At 34.0% G+C, this 22908-nt stretch overlaps 1 protein-coding gene across 3 annotated transcripts in view; it reads right to left on the reverse strand.

The window, feature by feature from the left end:
* ASCC3 (activating signal cointegrator 1 complex subunit 3) overlaps positions 1–22908 on the reverse strand; it is a 259113-nt gene that overhangs the window by 76805 nt on the left and 159400 nt on the right. For all 3 annotated transcript variants that reach the window (XM_048935766.1, XM_048935767.1, XM_048935768.1), the window contains 8 exons: positions 20465–20656; positions 19927–20151; positions 14186–14305; positions 9927–10091; positions 9001–9087; positions 6634–6810; positions 4287–4512; positions 1111–1265 (listed from right to left, as the gene is read on the reverse strand). In XM_048935766.1, coding sequence (XP_048791723.1) covers positions 1111–1265; positions 4287–4512; positions 6634–6810; positions 9001–9087; positions 9927–10091; positions 14186–14305; positions 19927–20151; positions 20465–20656 — 1347 coding nt within the window. The remainder of the gene's footprint in view (positions 1–1110; positions 1266–4286; positions 4513–6633; positions 6811–9000; positions 9088–9926; positions 10092–14185; positions 14306–19926; positions 20152–20464; positions 20657–22908) is intronic.

A 22908-nucleotide genomic window follows, 5' to 3' on the forward strand; every position in this document is an offset into this window, starting at 1 on the left:
TCGGGTAACATGGATGAAAGATAAATGATAAAACTTGTTTCAATCATAACAAAAAATAATCCGTATTAAAATTCATGTTAGAAACTCATTTAAACATTTTTTTTTGTAATAAATCCAGGTAGCAAGGGAAATCTGACCTTACATATTTTGATCATTAACCTTCCATTCTCAAGCTAACTTGGTGAAGCTTCCAAAACAAAAGAAAAAGCCTTTAGGCAGGAAAAATAAATTCCAATATCATCTAAATGTTTATGGAATAAAACTCTAATTTACTTGTGATTAAAGTAAATTTGTGAGGGGATTTATAACTTATTTTTTAATAAAGGATACTTAGTAGGCACCTTTCAGAATGATAATTTCCCTTATCTTCTAAGAGAAGAAAAAGACAAACGTGCTTGCCCACTCTCTCTGTAGTATGTTTTAAAAGTACAAGCAACAATACAATGCCCCCATGTGGACATTTGCATTTCATTTAGATTTCTCTTATATCCATTTCTAATGAACAGATTCAGAATGGAAGGGTGTGGGTATTTGTAAGCATTCAATTAATATCTTGACTTTTCTGTTCAGGCAAGTTACAATACAGAAAAGGCATTGATGTGAATATATATTTGTAAAGCCATGAAGTGCAGCAGAATTTGGCATACAACACAAACTGTACTACATGGCTTTATTTTATGAGTTTGACATTCATTCATATTTTAGAAAGCCATCTGTGTCTCCTGTTTTCTTGCTTCTCCATTTTGGGCATATATCTCAAATCTGTGTGTGAGACACTATTGATATTCAGTATAAGCACTTGCTTCAACTTGATATAAACGCTACACCCCTGTTAAAACTAATAGAGATAAAAAGATGATCTTTGGTTGCCCTCCTCTGTAAAACTCTTAGAGGTGATTCCATTCCTATTACCAAATTGACTTTGCAGTTAAAATAAACATTATTTTCTAATTCAGATAGTTGTAGCCTCCCCGTAATTGGAGCTAAATGAACACTTCTGGTTTTACTCCATCTATTTTTTATTTTTATTTTTATTTTTATTTTTATTTTTATTTTTATTTTTATTTTTATTTTTATTTTTATTTTTATTTTTATTTTTATTTTTTTTACCTGATCGTTCCATGTGAAGTCAGGTGTGATGTTCAAGCGAACTCGGAGCACTGTGCGAGTAATTGGTTGAATCGTTGCTTCCATTGCAATGGAGGGGATTTGATGGACACACTGTTTTACCTTTAACCCAATCTTCACATGATGCAGCATATGACCTGCCAAGAAAAGATTAGTGTAACAAATTCACATTGACAGGAAAAATAATCCAACTTGAATTTTCAAGTAGGCTTTTAGAGGGAAGTATTTCTGCTTGCTTGTTTTGCTCCTCGTTGTATAAATGTCTGACTCTCCTGATGTGGCACATCAGGATATTTTGTGATACATGAATTAGGAACTCAGAGCCCAGAAAAGTCAGTACTAACTCCGAAGGGGTTAAAATAACTATTAAGAATTTACACCGAAAAAAATATTATGTGAAGGGAGTTTCTTTTCTTCACTGACTTTTTTGACCATGCTCTTACTAAGTTGCATAGCTCTTCTTAAAAGCTTGAATTTTACTTTACTTTACCTTTTACTTGATGAAGGGCACAAAATCAAACCTACAATTTCTGTGTAGAAATTCAAAGTACATAGAAACTGGATTCACAGCATTGAATAAAAGTAAATGGCTTAAGATTCACATGACTAGTAATCATCTCATAGCATCTTTGATTTTTTAGAAAGGAAAAACTAAATGCTGCACTATTTATTATTATTTTTTTTTTTTTGCACAGTCACGATAACTAAGGCAATAAAGGATCATATTATTACAAAAAAAATAAAAAAATAAAAAAAAAATCCTAGGCAGCAATACAGCATGAGTAGTTTTGCAATTAGTGATAAAATTTCAGAAATTGTGTTGAATAAAGGTAGATGCCAATTGTCAAAGACGAATAAGGTTTTGCAGGTAATTAGTGTTCTTCATGCCCCAAATCACTTTCTGTATCATGATGCTAGAGAGGTGGACTTCTGAATCTGTACAGTAAAACCATTGAGGTTTTGTACATATACCTTCTAGAGGATAGTAAGTCTCTTGTCCCAAATGCTGCTTGTTAAAATCATTATTAAACTTTCTATTTTCTTTTTCATTCTTTTTGATTGTTATAAGAAACTATCAACAGCACTTAAGAAATACGACAAACTTCTAAACAAAATCTGTCTATTCTAGAAGATTGGTATACTTGAGAAAAGATGAATAAATTTTGCTTGTTCCACAGAGATTGCCAACTGTATTCTGAAAATATAGACAGCCTATCTCGAATACCACAGTAATTTCTTGGCATTTCACAAACTTTATGATTACTCTGCAATAGTGAGTAGACTGTTGCTGTCTAATTCATAGTACATTGGAATCCAGGATTTGGGCATACAACACAATTTCACTGGGAGACGCGGCATTTGTCTATCACCAGTACTTGTCTGAGATAGCCAGCTAACTCCTGTCTTTTTTATTCTATTCCTAAAGTGACAACAAAGTTTGAAAAGGTAAAGTAGTAACACTGAAACTGTTTTATGGAGTCAGAGAAAAAGCCTGCATCTGGCAGCTGCGTCTTTCATCATTTCTTTGGTTTTTAATTCAAATAAAAAATGTAAGTCAAGCAAAGCCTTGGTGATAGAAAGAAAGGACAGAGAGGAAGATGCATGTCAAGAAGTAATTCTTCAAAAAAGAAGCACAGACCAACCTGCTTTGGCATTTAAATAAGGCTGAAGAACACAAAATATCATGGCACATAGTCAGCAATAGCTTGTTTTCACAATAAAAACCTAAGCCTATTTTCCAGCTAAGTTAATATAAAAGAAAGCTACATGTTCTACATATATATTGATATTTATCTACCTTGTGTATGCTAGTTCCACAAGCTGAAGGAAGCAAAATTATTTTTGTATTTTAATACGAACTTCTTGTTTCTCCAAAGGCAGGTATGAAAAGAAATAAGCATTAAAAATTGAAGAATAAAAATGCTAATACTATTAATGGAACAATATATTGTGCCAAAAATCACCTGCACAACTACGTAACAAATTAACAATTCGAGATATATTTCTGAATGAAAAAAACATTACAAAGCTAGAACTTAAATGTTTTATTTTTAATAACTCTAAATTACTATTTATTATAATGTACAGTTTAAGTGAGCTGGATTTTTTTCTCTGTCCTTTGGCTTATCTTGTTAAATAAAATAGTTACCTCATTAAATAAAATGTCTCTAATCCTGCAAACTTATTTTGCAAACTAATTTCTGCAAAATACTCATTCAACTTTTTCCAATCTAATTTTAAGCACATAAAAAAGCTTCCTAAGATTTCTTATGAAATAAGAAATATCAAATCAGAGGTCGTAATCATCTAAAAAGCAGTGACTATGAACTACGTTTTCACTGTAAAAGTATGCATTTTAAAACACTTTTTTTTTTTTTTTTTACCTCAAAAATCTGATATTTCAGGAGCAAGGAAAATCTAAGATCTAAAGAATTTTCCCGTATATCAGAAGAAATATTCTGATATAAGAAAAAGAAATATATTGCAAACAAAACTTATTTCCTTAATTTCAATAAGCTTGAGGATATTTTTTCTAAGTAGTATATATGCATATACTAGAAAATGTCATCACATGGTTCAGTCAGTTTGTGGATTTTCTCATTTTCAGTATGTCAAATCCCTTAAAAAAATAGGTTTTTTCTTTTTTTTCTGCAAAGAAACCAATGACATGATTTTCCATGTTCAATGAAAATTAATGCAGTGTTTCAGAAGCACGTGTAGGCATAAGAGTCTGCTTTACCTCTTTTTATAATTAATTGTATGGCATTAAAAATTTTTTTCCAATTGGAAAAAATAAATGTGTCTTTCAAAGTGGTGTTTTACAAAACTAAAGCAATGGTAGCATAGGGTATACATGATTTCAAGTATGTACCTATTTGTGGGTATGTATATATTGACATTTGTAAATGTAGAAACATCAATTGACATGTCCATTCCTGGAGTTGGCAGGACATGGGCTACCATCAAAACTGCGCCATATTGCGAGCCGTGAAGACTGAATAATCCTTTTTTATTGGACAGCCCATAATAACATGTTAATATGCTTACATGGCTTCAAGACCAGTGGGTTTGGGTTCTAAATGAATGGCTCAGATTTATCTCAAACTTGCATAATAATCAAAAATAATTTAAGTAGATCAGAATTGCTGATTTCTCACCTATTTCATCCTTTCTCATGTCCTTCATCTTGTCTATAGTGAGATTCTTCTCTTCCAACTTTGAGAGGACTGATGGTGGTAACACAGAGAACTGTCTCAAAGGGCTAACCCAGCCCCACAGCCTCTTGTCAATGACTTTGCTGAGATTCAGTAGTCGATATGTCATTGCAGGCCAACGTTTCCTAAGGGCAATCTCAAAAAGAGCTCGAACAATACGAGCTGCATTCTGGAGAGTGAAAAGAAGGCAAAAATGTTGTAATTCACTCAAGTATTCTTTGGAAAATGAAAAGGAACCATAGACTCATCTTTGAGAAACCATAACAATAGATTTTTCTTTTCAAACTTATTTCAAGCACTCTTGAAAACTTTTTTTTTTTTTTCCATTACTGACTAATGGCAGAACTACCTCATGATTGCCTACAGAAATTACAAGAGACATACAATTAATTACAGTTGTACAGGCAGGTCTGCCATGGGACTTTGAACATAACATTAAGGAGTTCTACATTTATTGAGTCTCAGTCACTTTTGAATCAAGTTCACTCTTACTGTGCTTAGCATCTTCCTCCTTCTGCCCCATACATCTGCAAACTCAGTTTACATGGAAATTCAAGATTTTTTACCTTAACTGTGCTTCCAAAACAGGTACCCATTTCACACTGACTTTCGCAACAGCTGCACAGAAGTTTAATAGGTTTTTTTCTTGTTGCTTTTTTTTTAAAAAACAACAACAACAACAACAAAACATATTACCATCTCCTAAGCCTACTATATGACCAAACTGTAACAATCTGCTTTGGAGTTGGAAATATTAATATAAGCTTCAGAGAGGTCAGTAATATCTTGAAAACCTATGATATTCATATATGTGATATGTCATAAGCTTATCAAGCTGTATTCTGAAGTTGTGATTTTATTTATTTATTTATTTATTGCCTACCAGTACTGTGACTGGATTAGCAATTCTGTTCTTGATTCACTGACTAGAATACAATCATTCTCTACTGCCTCTGCAGTGCCAACAGGAATAAAGAAAATTATTTGGTCATGATAGGAAGCATATGTCACTAAAGAAGCACATTTCCTTAACTCAGAAAGGATGAATGATTTTCCTAATAACTGTATCCAATTAAAAAAATTCATAATTTGAAGCACTGGTTCCATACGCGCAATTTATGGAGATTTGGGAAGAACATGTTGTCTAACTAAAAATGTTGTAATTGAGACAGACAAAAAAAACCAAAACAAAACAAAAAAAAAAAAACCAAGAAAACCAAAAAACTGTCTTAAAAGCAAAGATTAAAAGAATCATAGTGAAAATGATCTAGCTGTGCAAAGACAACAATTTTTATTGTGTAACGATTTCTGATTGACGCATTTAAACCTTGCGTGCTGTGAAAAGTAAACTCTTCTGAAGAAGTTGAGATGCTATGAAAATCTTGCTGGAGAACACGTACGCTTTCAAATATTTAACTCATCTTCAGCATCAGCTAAATGCAAATTTCTAAATCTGTTTTGGAAGGATGAGATTAAAAGGATTCAGTGCAACACGACGGTTTAAAAGAAAAAATCAAACAAACAAAAACAGACAGACATACAGGATGACCTAAAAGGTGAAACTTTATAATCTATTTCATACTCTTACTAATGCTGCACATCTGGGATTGTCTATAAGCATTTTCTCACTTCTAGTTCTTCAGGAACTAAAATTTCAAGCAATACCTCTTCCTTTCGAAGATGGTCTCTAATTGTGTAAGCAGGTGGTTTTGTGTCACAGATTTGCAGTTCTCTTTTTATTTGGTGTAAGAGCTAAACATGCTGTGTAACTAGACTGTTTAGCTATCAAACAAAACTGACAAACAAATATACAGATTAATATGCAAACCTACATGATTAGGCACAGCGATCAGATCGTAATTGCACATCTTTCTTGTATAAACCAAGGATGTGAATAAGACACAAATTATGTCTTATAGATAAAAATATAAAAACACAAAGAACGTAAACACAGATTGCAACAGTTTGCTAGATTCAGAGGAAAATCCAGTATGTTAAGAAAATCCTTTCACAGCAACTTCTATTAGAACTTCTAAATACAGTAATACTATAGGTGTAATAAAAATAAAAAGAATATTCAAATTCATAAAAAAATATGCAGTACTCTCCAAACGGTGGATTTTGCAGGTCTTTTTCTACTTAAAAAAGTACATCATACACACATGGTTTTCAATTCAATTTGCATTAAAAAAATATATGCATATCAAAGTCTATTTACATAAATGTAAACATTTGGAAGAACGGATACAGCAGAAGCAGCAACAGATATGTAAAAAAACACTATTTTTACCTGTGCAACATATGCAGAATCTGAAATAAGGGAGAAGCTATCCATCTCCCCTCTGCTAATATATGTTTGGAGGAGGATATTTATTTTTCCATAGTTGTTTTCCACACCTCCAGGAGCAGGAAGTTCACAGAAATCATTCAATAAGGTATCCAGCTCTTCTATTTCTTCTTCTCTAACCTAAAACAGAATTATACTATATGAAGAAATTGGAGAACCTTGATAAAAAACTTTTATACAAAAATTGAATATCCCTTATAATATAGTTACGTTATTTTAAAGCCGAGTCTATGATTTTAAGGTGGAAAAAAAAAAGAGAAGCAAAACCACATCTTACAGAATGTAGCTAATAGACTATAATTGAAACAATCTTAATAGTGACACAATTACATTTTATTATTCATCACCATCTATTAAGGTTGCCATTGACATACGAAAATTTGATATGCCACAAAAATTGAATCTTCTGACCCCACTATCCTTCATCTGATGAGATTTCATTTTTTATTTGACCAGAGTAAAACCTCTGTCCATCTGGATTAGGGCAATCTTGAATTAACATTAAATGTATTCATTACAGTTATATAGTTTGCATGTGGCATAACACATTTTTAACTCAAAACTGTGAAGTACTATGATTCATGATATTAAAGTTTTCACTGTTAATAAGATTAAGTCTCAATATGAGTAAAGAAATATTCATACCTATATTCTGAATAATGCATAACTTGTTACAATCTCACTGATGACCCTTACATGGCAAAAATAGCATAAATCTACATATTCTTTGATTTACTGATAGTCTGTTAGTGTAAAACTTATTTAAAGAGGGTAAATGTTTGGTCCCTGCAGGGAACCAGCTGAAAGTAATTTTCATTTGGACTCAACTACCTGACATACAAAAGGCCCTAATACAGTTGGGTTAAAAGCCCCGACTGTCCGACCATCTACAGGAAAGAAAAAGATAAAGGACACGACCATCCCAAATGAATCTAATGTCAGGGAAACGTTATGCATTGCTAACATCAACATTTTTGATAGGTTTTTCTGCTTTTGCATAGTCCAGATCAGTGTTTTGGCTACTGCTGACTTTGCTATCTCAAAATACAGAATTTAAAAAACTATTGTGGAGACAGGTTTCTTATTATTAAAAGTCAAAATTCATCTTCATGAAGTGGAATAAAACTGGAGTTACTCTTGTGCAAACCAGTTAGCTTTAACACTCAGAGCTGCACAGCAAGTGAATCACAACAAGATGGAAATGATGTTGCACTGATGCCATATCACATAAACATGAGAAAGCAAACTGGAAAAACTATGTTATAAGTTAAGAAGCATCGCTACTGACTTTACTACAAATACAGAAACATTTATCTTCCATATGCTTTCTTTTTAAATATTCGATTATGCTAAATTTAGATCTGGAAAAGCAGTATCACTAATGTGAATAAAGCCTGTAGCTCTGAAAATGTTGTATGTATCACTGTAATACCTCATTGTTTATTATCTTATATAATACAAGAGATTACAGAATTTCTTCATTAGACAAAGAGACGGCAATGCTCAGACAATGTGTGCAAATATGTAGATGGTGAGGGATTTACACTGCGAGTCCTTAGAGCCAGGCGAACGAGAGCCAACTCTAATCTGAAAGTTGTATGACTGCGGTAAAATGGCAATGAACCTGACCCAATAAACCCTGTAGAGTCTGGCTTGCACCTCTATGGGATGGAAGCATGTGCTAATAAGTTCAAACCAGCTTGCAAGGTATCTTATTATGTCCTACCAACAGAAGCGGCAAAAGGGGAGGTTGGAATTAAACTGAGCTTGATAGTAATCTCATAGCTTGTACAATAGAATTCATTAAAATAACTTTCTAGATATTGTGTTGAAAATAGAATTCATCATTCTGATAAGCTGATATTACCCTCTGCATGAATTATATCACAGTTAAATTTAGTTAGTCCTGTATCATTTCTTTTAAAGCAAATTGTTCATGGAGACATCTAATAGAGATTGAGACTTCAAACAGAAATCATCATTCTTGGATGCGCCATACCAATAGACACTTATCTTCACCTGTTAATAATTGAGAAGCTGAAAAGTTCTTAAAAGCATTTAAAGGGAATTCTTGAAGATCCATAACTAGTTCTAAAATGTGCACTGCAGTTCAAGCTGAATTATAGATAAATTTGAATGAGAGCATATATAGTTCTTGGCAATCATTCCTACCTGGAAAACATACTATAATATGCTTAATATTTAACAGAACTTTGGTATATAGAAAAGGAGCTTACTATTCAGGGAACGAGTACTACACAAGTGCCTAGTTCTAAAACATGCTATTTACACTAAGCAATACAACTTTACCTTTATTTGTTCAAATTCTTCAGCTTTGGACACTATAGCAAGAATATCACCTTCTGTTTTATGAGCATCAAACAATTCATTGAAAGTCTATTAAAATAAAACAAATTAATTTAGAACTGAAAATAAAAATGCACATATAGAACAAAAAAAAGGAATAGTTAACTAAGAATTTTAAAAGCATTTAAGATTAAGATGCAAATAAGTAATTGGATTATCAGAGTGATACAATTTGAACACTAAAAGTTTCCAGAATTACTTCACACTACTTTCAGAAAAATTAGTCCCCTCTAAATTCAGGCACCAAAAATTGAGAGACATGCAATCATGTCAGTTCGTAAACAAATATCTAGAATATATGTGAGAAGATAAATCTGTGAGACTAATTACACATATCGACAATAAACAGTCAAAAATGACTAATGCTCTGAGTCTTTGACAAGAAAAATATCAATTTGCTATAACAGAAAGCTTTTAAGATGAACTTCAACCCAAGCTTCCCATGTACACAGTTTTGTGCCATCTTACTCACTTATTTGAAACCCAATATGATTAGTGCCAAAATTCGTTAAGATTGCATATGGCAAGCTGACAGAATTTTCATGCAGGAAAAGCCTTTTTATTACCAACCTCTATTCCTGAATATGCTATCATGCACCAATGGTTGCACAGATTGATAGTATCAAAATGCTTCTTCTAATCCACATAAAAGAAGGCAGACTACAGAAATTTCAAGCCTAATCTCATACCAACTCTATTTTTTCCACTGTTGCTTTATATGTAGTTTCTATTTCTCTCTCTTCGTTTTGGTAAATATGATTTGAAAATATATTTTGCAAATCAACTACATATTCTGTAGTATAACTATTTTAGGTATAGGTTCAAAAAGAAGGAAAAAACCCCCACAGAAATAGAATCATATATTTTACCTCTATAGTATTGTATTTAATATAGTAGTGGCTGGCAGTTCTGCCTAAATCTGTTGAAGAAAAAAAGCCGGTTCTTTCTTCAAAGCGAATCATGCGGGCTTTGTCCAGCTTCCTGCCAACTTCAATTACCAACTGTTCTCTGTGCTTTTCTAGACCTGGATCCATCTAGATACCAAATACACAGTTATTTGCATAAGTGAAAAAAAAACCGTATCAAATGAATCATTTTAGTTTAATAACTTAGTACTAATAAGTCAGAAATCAAGTAAAAGGAAGGTACAACTGCTAATTAAAGCTCCCTCTCGCAAATAACAACTACATTTACATTATTGACCAAAAACTGACCATGCATGACAAAGCAATCAAAATATTACTTCTTTTACAATGCTATGAAGCTGTCAATACTACGTCGGCTGATAACATTATTAATGAAACAGATGTGCGATTATAAAAGAAATGTACAACTAAGTATTTGAAAGAAATTTTAATGATAACATTATTCACGAAAATTATCATTAAAGTAATATTTACCCTTTATGAAAATACTTCATCTGAAGACATAACCAGCTTCGGTATTTGTCATGAAAATAGTTTTTACTGTATTTCAAACAGAATATGCTTTGCACTGGATTGCTGAAATGACTGCTACCTAAAAACCTATAATGTCTCCAAAAGCTTTGTGTACATCAGCAGAGATGTTCTAATTACTGAGTTATAGACTTATTGTATAACCATTCATATTAGAGCACACAGGAAGCATGCTGTCCTTAACACCATTTCTATTTATACAGAAGTTCAGGAACTTGAACATTTTGTCCAAGTAACAATGCACATTGACTCATTAGTATATAAAAGACTGGGCAAAGCTCCCATTTGAATGGGACTGGTGTATAATTGCACGTTTCCACACCATGCATCTGGGAGAGCCAGACCCACAGGAATGGGTGAAAATGGATTCACAGTCATGTTAACCATCAGCTACATGCACACCTGAGATACAGCTCTAATTACACAAGCAACGGTAAGTCACCAATCCGAAAAGACCGAAACTTGTTCTAGTACACAGGCAACACTTGTTTCTGGGCTTGTACAGTTCAGATTCCTACTGAGTCATATCAGTCCTCTTGGTAAACCTGCACCAAAGATATATGACCAAAGTTTGGAGAATTGCTATGCTTTGGCTTGTTCTGTTTTCCCCTGGACCAGTGTTCAGTTTCACCTTTATTCTGAAGTGGATCATCTGGTGGCTGGTGAAACTGTGAACAACTATAGCCATCTCCACAAAGCAGCTGCAAGACTAGTTTCTAATATTCCCTGTCTTTATCATTTGCTCTGAGGCTGTTTCTGCTTAGTTATGGCTTGCCTTAGTTTCAAGTCAAAAGCTAAGATGACAAAGGTCTAGAGTGCTTTTCTCAATAGTAAGTCATGCATCGAGGTCAGATTTCAGAGCAGAGGTGGTCAGAAAAAAAAACCACCACCAACAATTGGGATGCCAGATGTTTAACATTTCATAAAACAAGGGAAGAAAAAAAAATCAAAACACTTCCCTGTTCCTTTGGCAGCCCAAATTACCTGCCAATCTTTTGCCTTCCATATAAAAGACCCTAAAGCTGCAACAGCCCACAACAGTAGACTTTTAATAGTATACAATACTAAGGTTTTGTCTTTAAAGAAAAGTCAGTAGCTTGAAAAGGCTGTGCAACAATATTCCAGTAGAGAATCCTTGGGTAGCACCCTTCTTACTGAACTTGCATAATCAGTAATCCCATAGTGAAAAACTCCAGCCTAGAAGATCTCTAAGCCACGCTCTTAAAACAAGCCTTGGTGTGTCCACTGAAAAAAACCAAGTGGTCTGGAGTATATGTATGCAAAGTCAAGAACGAGTGATAAATTATATTACTACTCATGGTGTTTTGTCTGTATGAGCAGACATGCTCATATAACTTTTCTGACAACTGCACATACTTAAAACTCAAATGCAATGCTTAAGGGGACGAAAAGCGCTCCTTAACTGTAGGAACAAAAAATAGTAGAACCAAAAAAAAAGAAGAGAAAACAGACAAAGGATTTACCTGAAAACAGACCTCACCTTCTGTATGGAGCCCTAAATGAAAGGCCAAATGTCTGTAATTCATATCACAATCTTCACTAACATGACACTCATATTGGCTAAACTCTTTCCTCCCACTTCCTTTCTCATCATAAATTTTGTCCATTTTCCCATCTCAATAAAAGTAATAATTGGCACTCCTGGCAGACAACATGAAAAGTTGCTAATCAAAGTAGTGGGGCTGGAGGAATCTAAACTGGATGTTGCAGAAACTGGCTAGGTAGGGAATGGTAATATGCTGGTGAGAACACGCAGGGCATGGAACATGTCTGTGCACAGCAGATATACTCTTGCCTCCCTCTCTCTCTATGCAGTACAGAACACTCTTTTCTGGGGACAGGCTGGACCTTTTGTGCTCTATGAAGTCATCACTGAATGTGGTGAATACTTGGCTCCCCATGCAAAGGGTAAGAAGTGCTTTGCATTTACGTAGCTCTACTGAACAGCTGAAAAGAGTGTGACCCATGATGATTATGCAGATATATGGATTCTGAATGGGTACCATTGGCTGTCAACCAAAACAAAGGCAGAAACTGGCACACTGTAAGATTACTAAGAAACAATAACATACCACTTAGTAAACTGGATACCTGTAACTGAAACAGAAGGAACAGAATGGTCTAAGTGAGCAAATCTATGGTTATGCCCACATCTGGCACTACGTAATCTGTATACTCTTTGCCTCCAACACATAAATAGCTTTTAAATTTAAAGCTGTTTTTGTAGAAAATACTGGGATTGGGTTTGCTTCCAGATGAGCAGATAACACTTCAAACTGATGTAGTTTGTTGTTGCTTTAACACAAACAGGAACACCTATTTCCAGCGCATCAAATCAGATGGGCAGAGTGGAAAAGTGACGGAAAAAGACAAGTGCTGGCAGTCTCGACTTTTTCAGCAGCTGAATAAAAATGCAAAAGTAAGAGGAGGGGGGAAAAACTCCTCTTAATTATTTTTTAAGTTTATAAAAACATTTCTGCTAGTGTTTTATTGCCTTTTTTTTGTTACTTTTTTTTTTTTAACTAAAATCTGTGTACCACACTAATCAAAAATACGTCTTGCAAAAAAAAAAAAAAAAAAAAAAAAGCAGAATTAATAGGAATAGGATAACAATTTTTACTTTTATTACTTTTTGATTTTGGATTTTGGTTGATTTTGGACAAAGATATATCAACACAGGGCAACTGTGCTGTTATTGTACTGTTTGAGCTTTTTTTTTTTTTTTTTTTTTTGTAGAAAACAGATTTGAGATGACCAGAGAAGACCTAATTGCATCTGCAGAAGCTGTTTAAACCAAAACCTAAATACATAACAATGTAACTTCCACCACCAGACAGAAAAGCTATCTGAAAAAGATTTCCTAGCATATATATCTATGCATGTTACAACAACAATGTTATGTTCACAATATCATGACAAATGATGAAGTTACAAAAGATATCCAGGAAACGTGAAATAAAGTGCAATTACAACGTATTTGTGACAGTTGCACCTGCACTTATACTCAATTACCCACGACCAAACTATGATAACATTAAATGCTTTTAACCAGCTACACAGAAAAAAGTAACAATATTCAGATAATCAGTAATCTATGAAACATCTTCAAAATTTTAGAGAATGAATTCAACTTGAAAAAATTTACAACATGCGCTCTGATTTATATCAATACATGGAATGGTACTAAATACTAAATGAATAAAAATCTTACAACAATGAAATCACAAGGGAAAAAAAAACAATAAAAAGTTTGATTTTATAATTTAAAGATGTCACAGGATGACATATGCTAGAACAGAATCTTACAGGAGGATAAAAAAGCCAGCAACTCAAAAATACTTTATCATTTATATCTAGCCTACAATACTGAAACACTGACAATAAGCCAAGTTACATCAACTATCTTATAAAAACGAATGTTGCCCTTTGAAGCATAACTTGACCAGCTCAAATACATTTCTGCATGAACAGAAGGGAACTCTTAATTTAGTGCTAAAAGTAGCCTCCTGCAAAAATTATCTTTCTTTTTCTAACCACTTTAAAAGAATTGCTGATGTCAGGTAAGTAGAAATAGCAAATATTTATCCTCACATCACGGAAGGATTACAGACCCAAGCAGGTTACAGATTTTTTTAAAATGTATTTTATACCTGATAAGCTTTGTGACTGATGCCATATACTAATGGATTTGCTCTCATCCGTACATAAAGATAAGTGTAACTTATCCACTTTACTGCTTCTTCCACATTAGTTACTGTTCCAAGAGCAATCTGGAAAGAGGAAAAGAGAGAAAATTAAATGTATATATTACAGCTGAACACAAACATCTTGCTGAAAACATACTGAATTCAGTGCATTAGCATTAAAGAACATGTCAATATGTTTCCAACTTAAATTATTTTAAAATAAAGACAGTGCTATATTTTGAATCATTTATATGTCTGTATCTTATGAACATCCAATAACATGATATGTTCTATGACATTATATTATACGTAGTCATCCAAATGATTCTTCATACTGCTTACAGTATCAACACAGAAAAGATAATACTGAGATAGCTTGTTCAAGAAGTACCAACATTCTTGAGTAAATGTGCTCATGGTAATTTAAAGACCATCCCTAAAAGAAAGCCTAAATTAAAAGATTAAGTTTTCATATCAATATAAATGCATGCTCTGGTCTTAAACTAAATGATTTGGACAGTCGTAAGGATTTTCTTTGTCATGTCGCCATATCCTGACTTACACTTACAGTGCTAAGAAACAGTTTGTTCCTTTTGTAACTAAAAGTTAAACATACAGGCACCTGCTACATTTTTTTGTTGCACCAAAGCATAATAAAATGTAACAATATGCACAGAAATACATTCATATTTCTTTTCTTTTTTTTCCAAGGATGAATCAGGTATATCAAAAGTTCGGGTTTTTTTTTTCCCTCAGTAACAACTTCCGCTAATTCAGGAGTTCTTTCACCATCAAACTACTGGTATATACATTGTTACACAGTAACTTCAGCAATACTTTCTGTTAGTTACATTCAGAAGAATTTGCTTGTTCCATTTAGTTTGACTTTAGGTGAATGCAATATTTCCTACATGCTTCAAAAAGAAATATTTTTTGGTTGTGACTAGTTCCTTAAGACAAGCAAAAATTCCCCTTACTAAAATTCTGTGATCCGTCATTATTATTATTTTATGTTATTTTTGTTTTGTGGGTGCTTGGATTTCATGTAAGCAATTCTCTTGATTTTGAAAAAACTATAAAACCCTACAGAAGTGGTTTTATACACATGTTCAGATCCAATATCATTAAATGCCATAGATATTTTAAAAAATAACATAAATATCTATTGATAACCATTCAAAAATAGTAATGCAAGATGGTTTTGCCCTCAGTTAAAAGCTTAAATAACTTAAAACACTGTTGATTTCAATGACTAACATAAAAAAACAATCCAAGCTTGTTTCTGAAGTATTTCTCTGTTCAACAGCATAAAAAGGCCAGAGGAAGCTCCATTCTGTTGTTTTACAAAGTATATAGCTACATAGCACGTGAAAGTAGCTAGAAAACATTTTAAAAGATTTAGTTTCCCATAGACTACTACAGGGATGACATTTAATACAGCTTGCATATTATTACTCTGTTTGCAACCCAAGGTTAATTTCAGCATCGGATTTCTTTCCATCATTCAAACCTATTTCAGTGCACAACTTGAAACAGTGTAACAACATTGTCCAGTAATAAATAACATTTTCCCCTCAAACTATTATTTACACAATTATAAAAAGACAAAATTATCCTTCTAGATGAGAGTGAAGCCTGACAATTCAAAACTAAAAAAAAAAAAAAAGCCATAATAACTCATTTTACTATTGGCAAATTAAGTATTTTCACAGTTAGAAGAAAAAATAAGAAAAAAAACCACATTGGATTATAAAATTCAGTTGGGTTTCAGATACCGAACTGAAACTTAACACTGCTCTCCTTCCCCAACTTCAATGAACATTCACTGAATACTATGCAGGGGAAAAAGAAAACCAAACTACTTCTAATTATTTGCTGCCATCTAGTGTTCAAGTAAAGCTCTCACAGATGATTTAACAAAAGCACACATTTTCAAACTGAGAGTGACACGGGAGGAATCTCATTAATGCAAACACCTAAGAATAATTTCAAAACAAATAATTTACAAAATTAGGAGATCTGTGCTAAGTTCAAGGATATTTAGTATTTAAAACCAATCGATAAGGTGATTCTTCATTAAGGAAAAAAAATCTAGCGTTCAGTAAACCGAACAGTAGTTTATGCAGGTAACATCACAGATGTTGATGAGTCACACGATGTTGATGATGGTAAGAATCACAGAATCATAGAAGGGATCTCTGGAGATCACATAGACCAACCCTCCCTGTTAAAGCAGATGTTCTACAATAAGTTACACAGAAAAACATCCAGGTGTATATCTCCAGAGAAGGAGATTCCACAAACTCCCTAGTCAGCTTGTTCCAGTGTGTTGTTTGTTTGATTGCACCAGTTATCAGAACACTTTGACTGTAAGCAGCAGTCACTGATGAGGTTGCTGGTCTCATACAGGTCGGTCAGTTCCCAGAACCATGGCAGCTTCCTCTAGCATGTGCATGTACCCAGATGAGCCATGTAGTCACCCAACTCCTCAATGATTTTTTTGGAAATGCTCTGAAGAAATTCTGTCTCTTCTGATACCTGCTGTAGCTCATATTCCACCAACATGGAAGGCTTTAGATTGAGAAAGGCAAAAACTATCTTAGATTTGGTCCACCCTAGCCAATGCACCGTCTTATTTATCTTCCTGGCTTAACAACAAAATTGTAGGGAAATGCATGGAAAGGCACATCTCCTGGGGAAAGTATTTCTACTGTCCAGTACTGCAAATTTTCTCCTGTTTCTAGCTCCTAGGGGAAGGAAGGAGCCCCAGAAACAAGCTGGGGTCCAGCTGTGGCTGACAAGGAGGGTTCTATCAGGTGGAAACAATTACGGAAGGAATGGTGACCTGCATTGTATGAGCTATTGATGATAGTTCCCAGATAAGTTAAAGTTTATGGCCTAATTAAACCACATCCCCCTGCATCTTATCTTTCTTCCTGTAATCCCCCCAAAAATACAGCTGTAGGTATTTTCTGTTTGCCAGCTGGTCAACTGACCCAGGACTCTCTCCTTTCAGTTATGAATACTAACCAGTTAATTTATTTTGTGTTTTACTTTCCACTATGCCCAGTGAGCACACTGTCAGCAGAAAAGGGAGCATCTCCGTGCCTACAATGAGCATCACTGGCTTCTTACTCTTCTGCTCATTTCTAGAAGAAGAAAAAAACCAACCAAACAAAAAATGCAATAAAAAAACCCAAGTGTTTTGGGTCCACAGGATAATTCTCAGTGGATAGATGTGTTGAAGTCTTATCTTTGGTACCAACTCAATGAAGTTGAGTGTATTTCAGCTTTTTCTGCTACTTAGCTTTTCTAGAAACAAATATACTGGGCGCCCAAAGTCAACATGCTGCTCTGAGACTGCCCTTCAGCATCTGCTGTTACCTTAAGAGAAGCAGGCACCATAAACATTTCCTCTGAATTCTTAAAATAATGCAATTTGAGATTTTCAGTTAAAGATAATACCCTTGCATTTAATAGTGCTAAACAGATTTTTATGCCATTTTCATACAGATTTTGAGCCACATTACCCTTTATACACAACTTCCTGCAGAGAGCAGTTCCACAGTCTAACTCCCCAGCTGGCAACCTTTCGCATTTTCTGAACCTGTCACTGACTCAACCCAGCAAGTATTTCCTGGTCTTTCCCAGGAAAAGTACAATATTTTGGCATATCATTCTTACTTCATAAAACTATTATGTCATGTCCTATTTTCCTTGTTTCTGATCTGAAGAATGCAGGTATGTCTGTGTATTCCTTCCATAGAAGTGGATCTGTTCCTTTGTCTATCAGTCTTTGAAAATTTCCTGCTTCTACAGAATTCACTATGAAATCAGAATTAAAAATACTCTCATTTTACCCCCTCATTATCCAAGTTTTCTTTCATAAACCTGGCTACAATAGTCAAGGCTCTGGATTTCACTTTGTGATTGTGCAGTTAGGATTACATACTGCGTTACATCAAATACACGAATCATTGCCTCACTCATAGCTGCTATCTACTCCTGGCAAGAGACCCAATCGACCGCATTTGCTTTTGGAAGCATGGAGTGTTCCTATATTTCCAACTGTGGAAATACACTGGATGCTTCTGCCCTTTCTTTGGTTTCTCTTTACAACCATAGCATGGGCATTTGAACTCCCTGAATGATTTGTAGCAACAGCAGACTCTTCCTAAACCATGTCATGTTGTTATATAACAGTGCAGATTTTCTGTTGCTCATAGAAGTTTGCATTATGGTAAAAAAAAATACCAGTGGGCATGTCGCAGTTCTCGCAGTTTCGCAGTTGCTGACAACATGGGCATCAGCTTACTGTCTACAAATTTCTGTGATGAATCAGTCAACAACACACAGTCTCCATATAGTGGCACTCTTACTGACAATAGGATAGTTTTTATAAAAGATGATCTTTCTTTATTTCTTTCCTTTTCTTTCCTCTGCATTTAGAATTCCAGTCAAGTTCATGTATTTGAAAAGAAACAACTTAGCAGAAATATATACTTACTTGGACGAATACCTTTTTTTTTTTTTTTTTTTTAAGATAAAAATCTGAATAAAGCTTCATGAATAAGATTGCTTTTATTCTTGCCAGTCTTATCTAAAATTGTTGCAGCAAATTGTTTTTCTTTTTGGACAATTTTTTATGTTTTGTCATTTCGATTCTAAGCACACAGAGCCATTTTTCCTTTGACTGTTAGCAATGTGTGCTTGCAGAACAGAAAGCCAAATGTAACCTGTGAGCATGGACAGCAGGCAGAGGAAGGTGATTCTCCTACTCCACTCTGCTTTTCTGAAATCTCAATTCAGCCTAATGCAGTTGTGGGCGCCTCATTCCTAGCAGTGTTCAAGGTATGTTTAGATGGGTCTTTGGGCAACCTGGTCAAATGGAAGGTGCCACTGTCATGGAAGGTGAGCTGGAACTAGATGATCTTAAGGGTCCCAAACCAAAATATTCTGCAATTCTATGACTTTTTAACCTTTATTTCCTCTCCATAGAATATTCAATAAACGTAAATTCACTTGCACTCTCAAAAAAAAAAAAAAAAAAAGACTGAACATTGCACTTTAGCTGTATGCCTCTACTTTAAGAATTTCTGAGTGTTTCTTGTAAAAAAGTGTATGTACATTTGTATACACAGATTCTTAACTGGTTATTACATTAGATAGTTTTTTAATAGTTTTAATATATTGGAAGCCAGTACACTCATTATAACCACAGCACTTTAAATAATCAAATGCATTTTCTTTGAACTTGAAGCAAACTGTGAACTTGCAGTTTATAATAAACCAGTTACCACTTTTAATCTGACACTGAAAATAAGAGTTCAAGGTAAATATGTTATTCTTCCTATGTTGCGGTCAACCAATTGAAGTAAGTTTGAAGACTATTTATATAATAAGATGTTTTCCTTTCTTGAGGATTTTAGTTTGCTATGTGTTTCTACAGCTTTACCTTAATATTTTGGTCCTCTTCTAGTACTACTAATTTTGGTCCTACTTCTAGTTAGTATCTACTAACTTTTGTATAAGACCCCTGACATTTTCACATCTAATAGTTCACTCCTCTGTAAAATACATGCTTACAGTAATAAAGATTCCATTTTAGATATTTTATTTGTGAAAATAACACTTTTTCTTTTTTGTTTCAAATAATATTAATCCTTCTAGGCTTTGTTAGTTTTTCAAAATAATTCAAAAATTACCTCTGCATTTAGGTTGTCGGCAAGGCTTTCAAGAAACTGGCTTTCAATTGGATTCTGCTGAGTAAGAAGTGTCAGGTAATGACTGAGTTTATCATGAGTTGTAATAATGATGCCTTCTCCGAATTTGTCAAACTGAGGCCGTCCAGCTCGACCAAATATCTGCATGACATCTAAAATTCCAAGGTCAACAAAGGAGCCTCTTTTTGCAGCATATATTTGTGTTCCCTGATTGAGGAAAAGTTAATAAAAATTAACATAAATACACATGAACATAATCCTGATGAGCTGAATACTGAAATTAGGCAAATACAGCATGATTTCAGAAGTGTACTTTAACTAATCCTTTCATAATCTTTGATATATTTAAATCTTTACTATACAAACTAGATTCCCACTAGTAAGAATCATTTTAATGAGATATAAATAACATTTCAAGTCCATCAGACATTTCCCCTTCCAGCTCCCAAACCCACAATAAAGATCTTGCTATCTTTCTTTTAAGACAGAAAACCATGTGCAGAGTAATACAAGCTCTTACTTTAATAACAACAGCGTGAGCAGGAAGATTGACACCCCAGGCAAGCGTAGCTGTACATACTAGCACTTTGATATGTCCATTAGAAAACAGGTTCTCAACCAAACTTCTGTCTTGCCGCAGCATTCCTGCATGATGAATACTAAATCCATCTGGAAACAGCTCACGCAACTGCTTATTTCTGGATCTCTGTACCTAAAATAGAAAAGCATAAATATTAAATTCACTTTCAATTGCAGTATGAGAAGCAGTATATTTTAAAAAAATACAGGAAAATAAACCACTGAATATCATTCTGAGTCATATGGAAGGAAACATTTATATTAACACTGAACTTTTTCTAAGCACCAACACGTCGCAATTTGCTAGAAATGAATTTGAATAATTTTCATGCTTTCCAAACAACACACCTCATTGTTCAAAGGAATACAATTTTTAAAAATACAGCTTAATGTAAACAGAGATCCAAATCTCCTGATAACCAGTATGGACACTAAAATGGACAATTCACATATCTCTTTTCCTTAAAAGTCTTTTAGTGTACGCAGGCAGCTAAAACAGGCTTAAATGGCAGGCCACACACAGGAAGGGATACCATTCACATCTCCTGCCATTGCATCTTGGCACAGAATGGATTAAGACAACAAGTAACCAAACTGATCACCTCCCCCTCATTTTTACCTTTCCCATATCTGGGAAGCTGGCATACCAGTTTGGAAAAATCTCACATCCTCCAGCCTCCCTCTGCATAAGATGCATGTAAGAATGTCTTCCTTACTGCTGAGTGTCAGCTTTACTATGCTTCTCCTGAATTAAAAAGGGACTCAGAGTTGAGAAAAGCTAGTATTTTTCCCCTTCATACACTAAAATCTAAAACTCAAATCATTTTGGAGCGCGCCTTCCAGAAGGAGCACAAAAGGAAAAAAGAAGCCCAAACATAGGAAACCCACACTACCAAAGCTCATGTCATTGTATACAATTGGGAACAACACTCTTTCTTTTCAGAAACATGGCTTTAGGCCAAAATTCAAGTATCATAAAAAATACAGCACTTTTATTACAACTAAGATGACAGGAGCAAAGGAAGAATAGCCCAGATGTAAACTAGAATAAAAAACCTTCACATAAGCTTTTATAAGTTTAAATACAAGGCCACAAAGGCCACTCTCTATGCAACCTCTTTTTACCCTGGACCCTGGCTACTGGCTCCTCAGGTCTTCATATTTCAAAGTATTGATTTGTCACAAACACCTTTTATTTTCATCCCATCTCTTTCCCAAACCACTGTCTTCCAAACCTGATCACTGCTAATTATGACACCAGAAGGGTTCCTGTAATGATGATGCTGATCTTTCTCCCTTTCTTTATTATTACTGTTAATAGAGAACTTTTCTATAGGCCACATAAGTTATTTTTCTCTTTTTTCTTTTTTTTTTCCCTACCATTCTATTTTTAGCAGATTACAGTGAATTAATTCTAGACCAAATTATGATTTTTTTTTTCCCAACCTTTATATTTATTTGTACCTGACGCACAACCACTCAAAGTTGACTTAAGTGATACAGACCGGGTAAAGAAAAATACAGTTTGTATTACTGGCATACTGCCAAACATGAATAATAAGTCTCTGCAAACACAGAAATAAATAGGAAGATGGGAATGCAATTATAAAAGACAACATGAAAAGAAAAATACTGTAGGAAAAACACTTTCCCTAGCTTCACGCTTCTCAACTTCTCAGTATCCAATCTTTTCTGTTTTAGGCATTATTATTTCCTATTCACTTAAAGGAAATCAAACTCCTATTTTATCTGTACATTAATTATTGGCAAATATAATTAATGCTACAATGCTTAAAAACTGAATTAGAAACAGAAACAGTTCATGACACATTTCCTTTATGAGACAGAGAATGGAAACAAATACATTATAATGAACACAAAGGCACCAAAAATTGCATTTATAATACATCAACAACAAATCCCACAGATGAAAGGTATGTAGAAAATTCACTTCAGAATTCATTGCAAAGCAACAAATGATTGCAACACAACAATTTGGATTGATCTTGACTACATTCAGAACTTGCTGTAAGCACTAAACAATATAGTTAACTTGAATCTTAATAAAAGCACATATTTGTATGTGATAGAACAGCTGTCAGAAATTCTACTTCTTTTGCTAGTGTCATGGGTCTCACACATCTATTTTGCAGATGTTAAGATAACCGTTTTTCAAAAAGCACAATTATTCAATATCAAAAATCATACTCCATAAATTACCTGTAGCTGAAAATCTTAAACTTGCACAATTAAAAAAATTACATACTTCTGTTTGTAACCCTAATGCTTATGTTGTCTCTCATGGAAAAAATGGGCCAATTTAGAAATAGGAAACTAGAAGAATCAAATATTTTGCTATATAAGGGAGAAAACTTTTGTTTATAG

Source organism: Lagopus muta, chromosome 2 (assembly GCF_023343835.1).
Source record: "Lagopus muta isolate bLagMut1 chromosome 2, bLagMut1 primary, whole genome shotgun sequence".
Lineage (NCBI taxonomy): Eukaryota > Metazoa > Chordata > Aves > Galliformes > Phasianidae > Lagopus > Lagopus muta.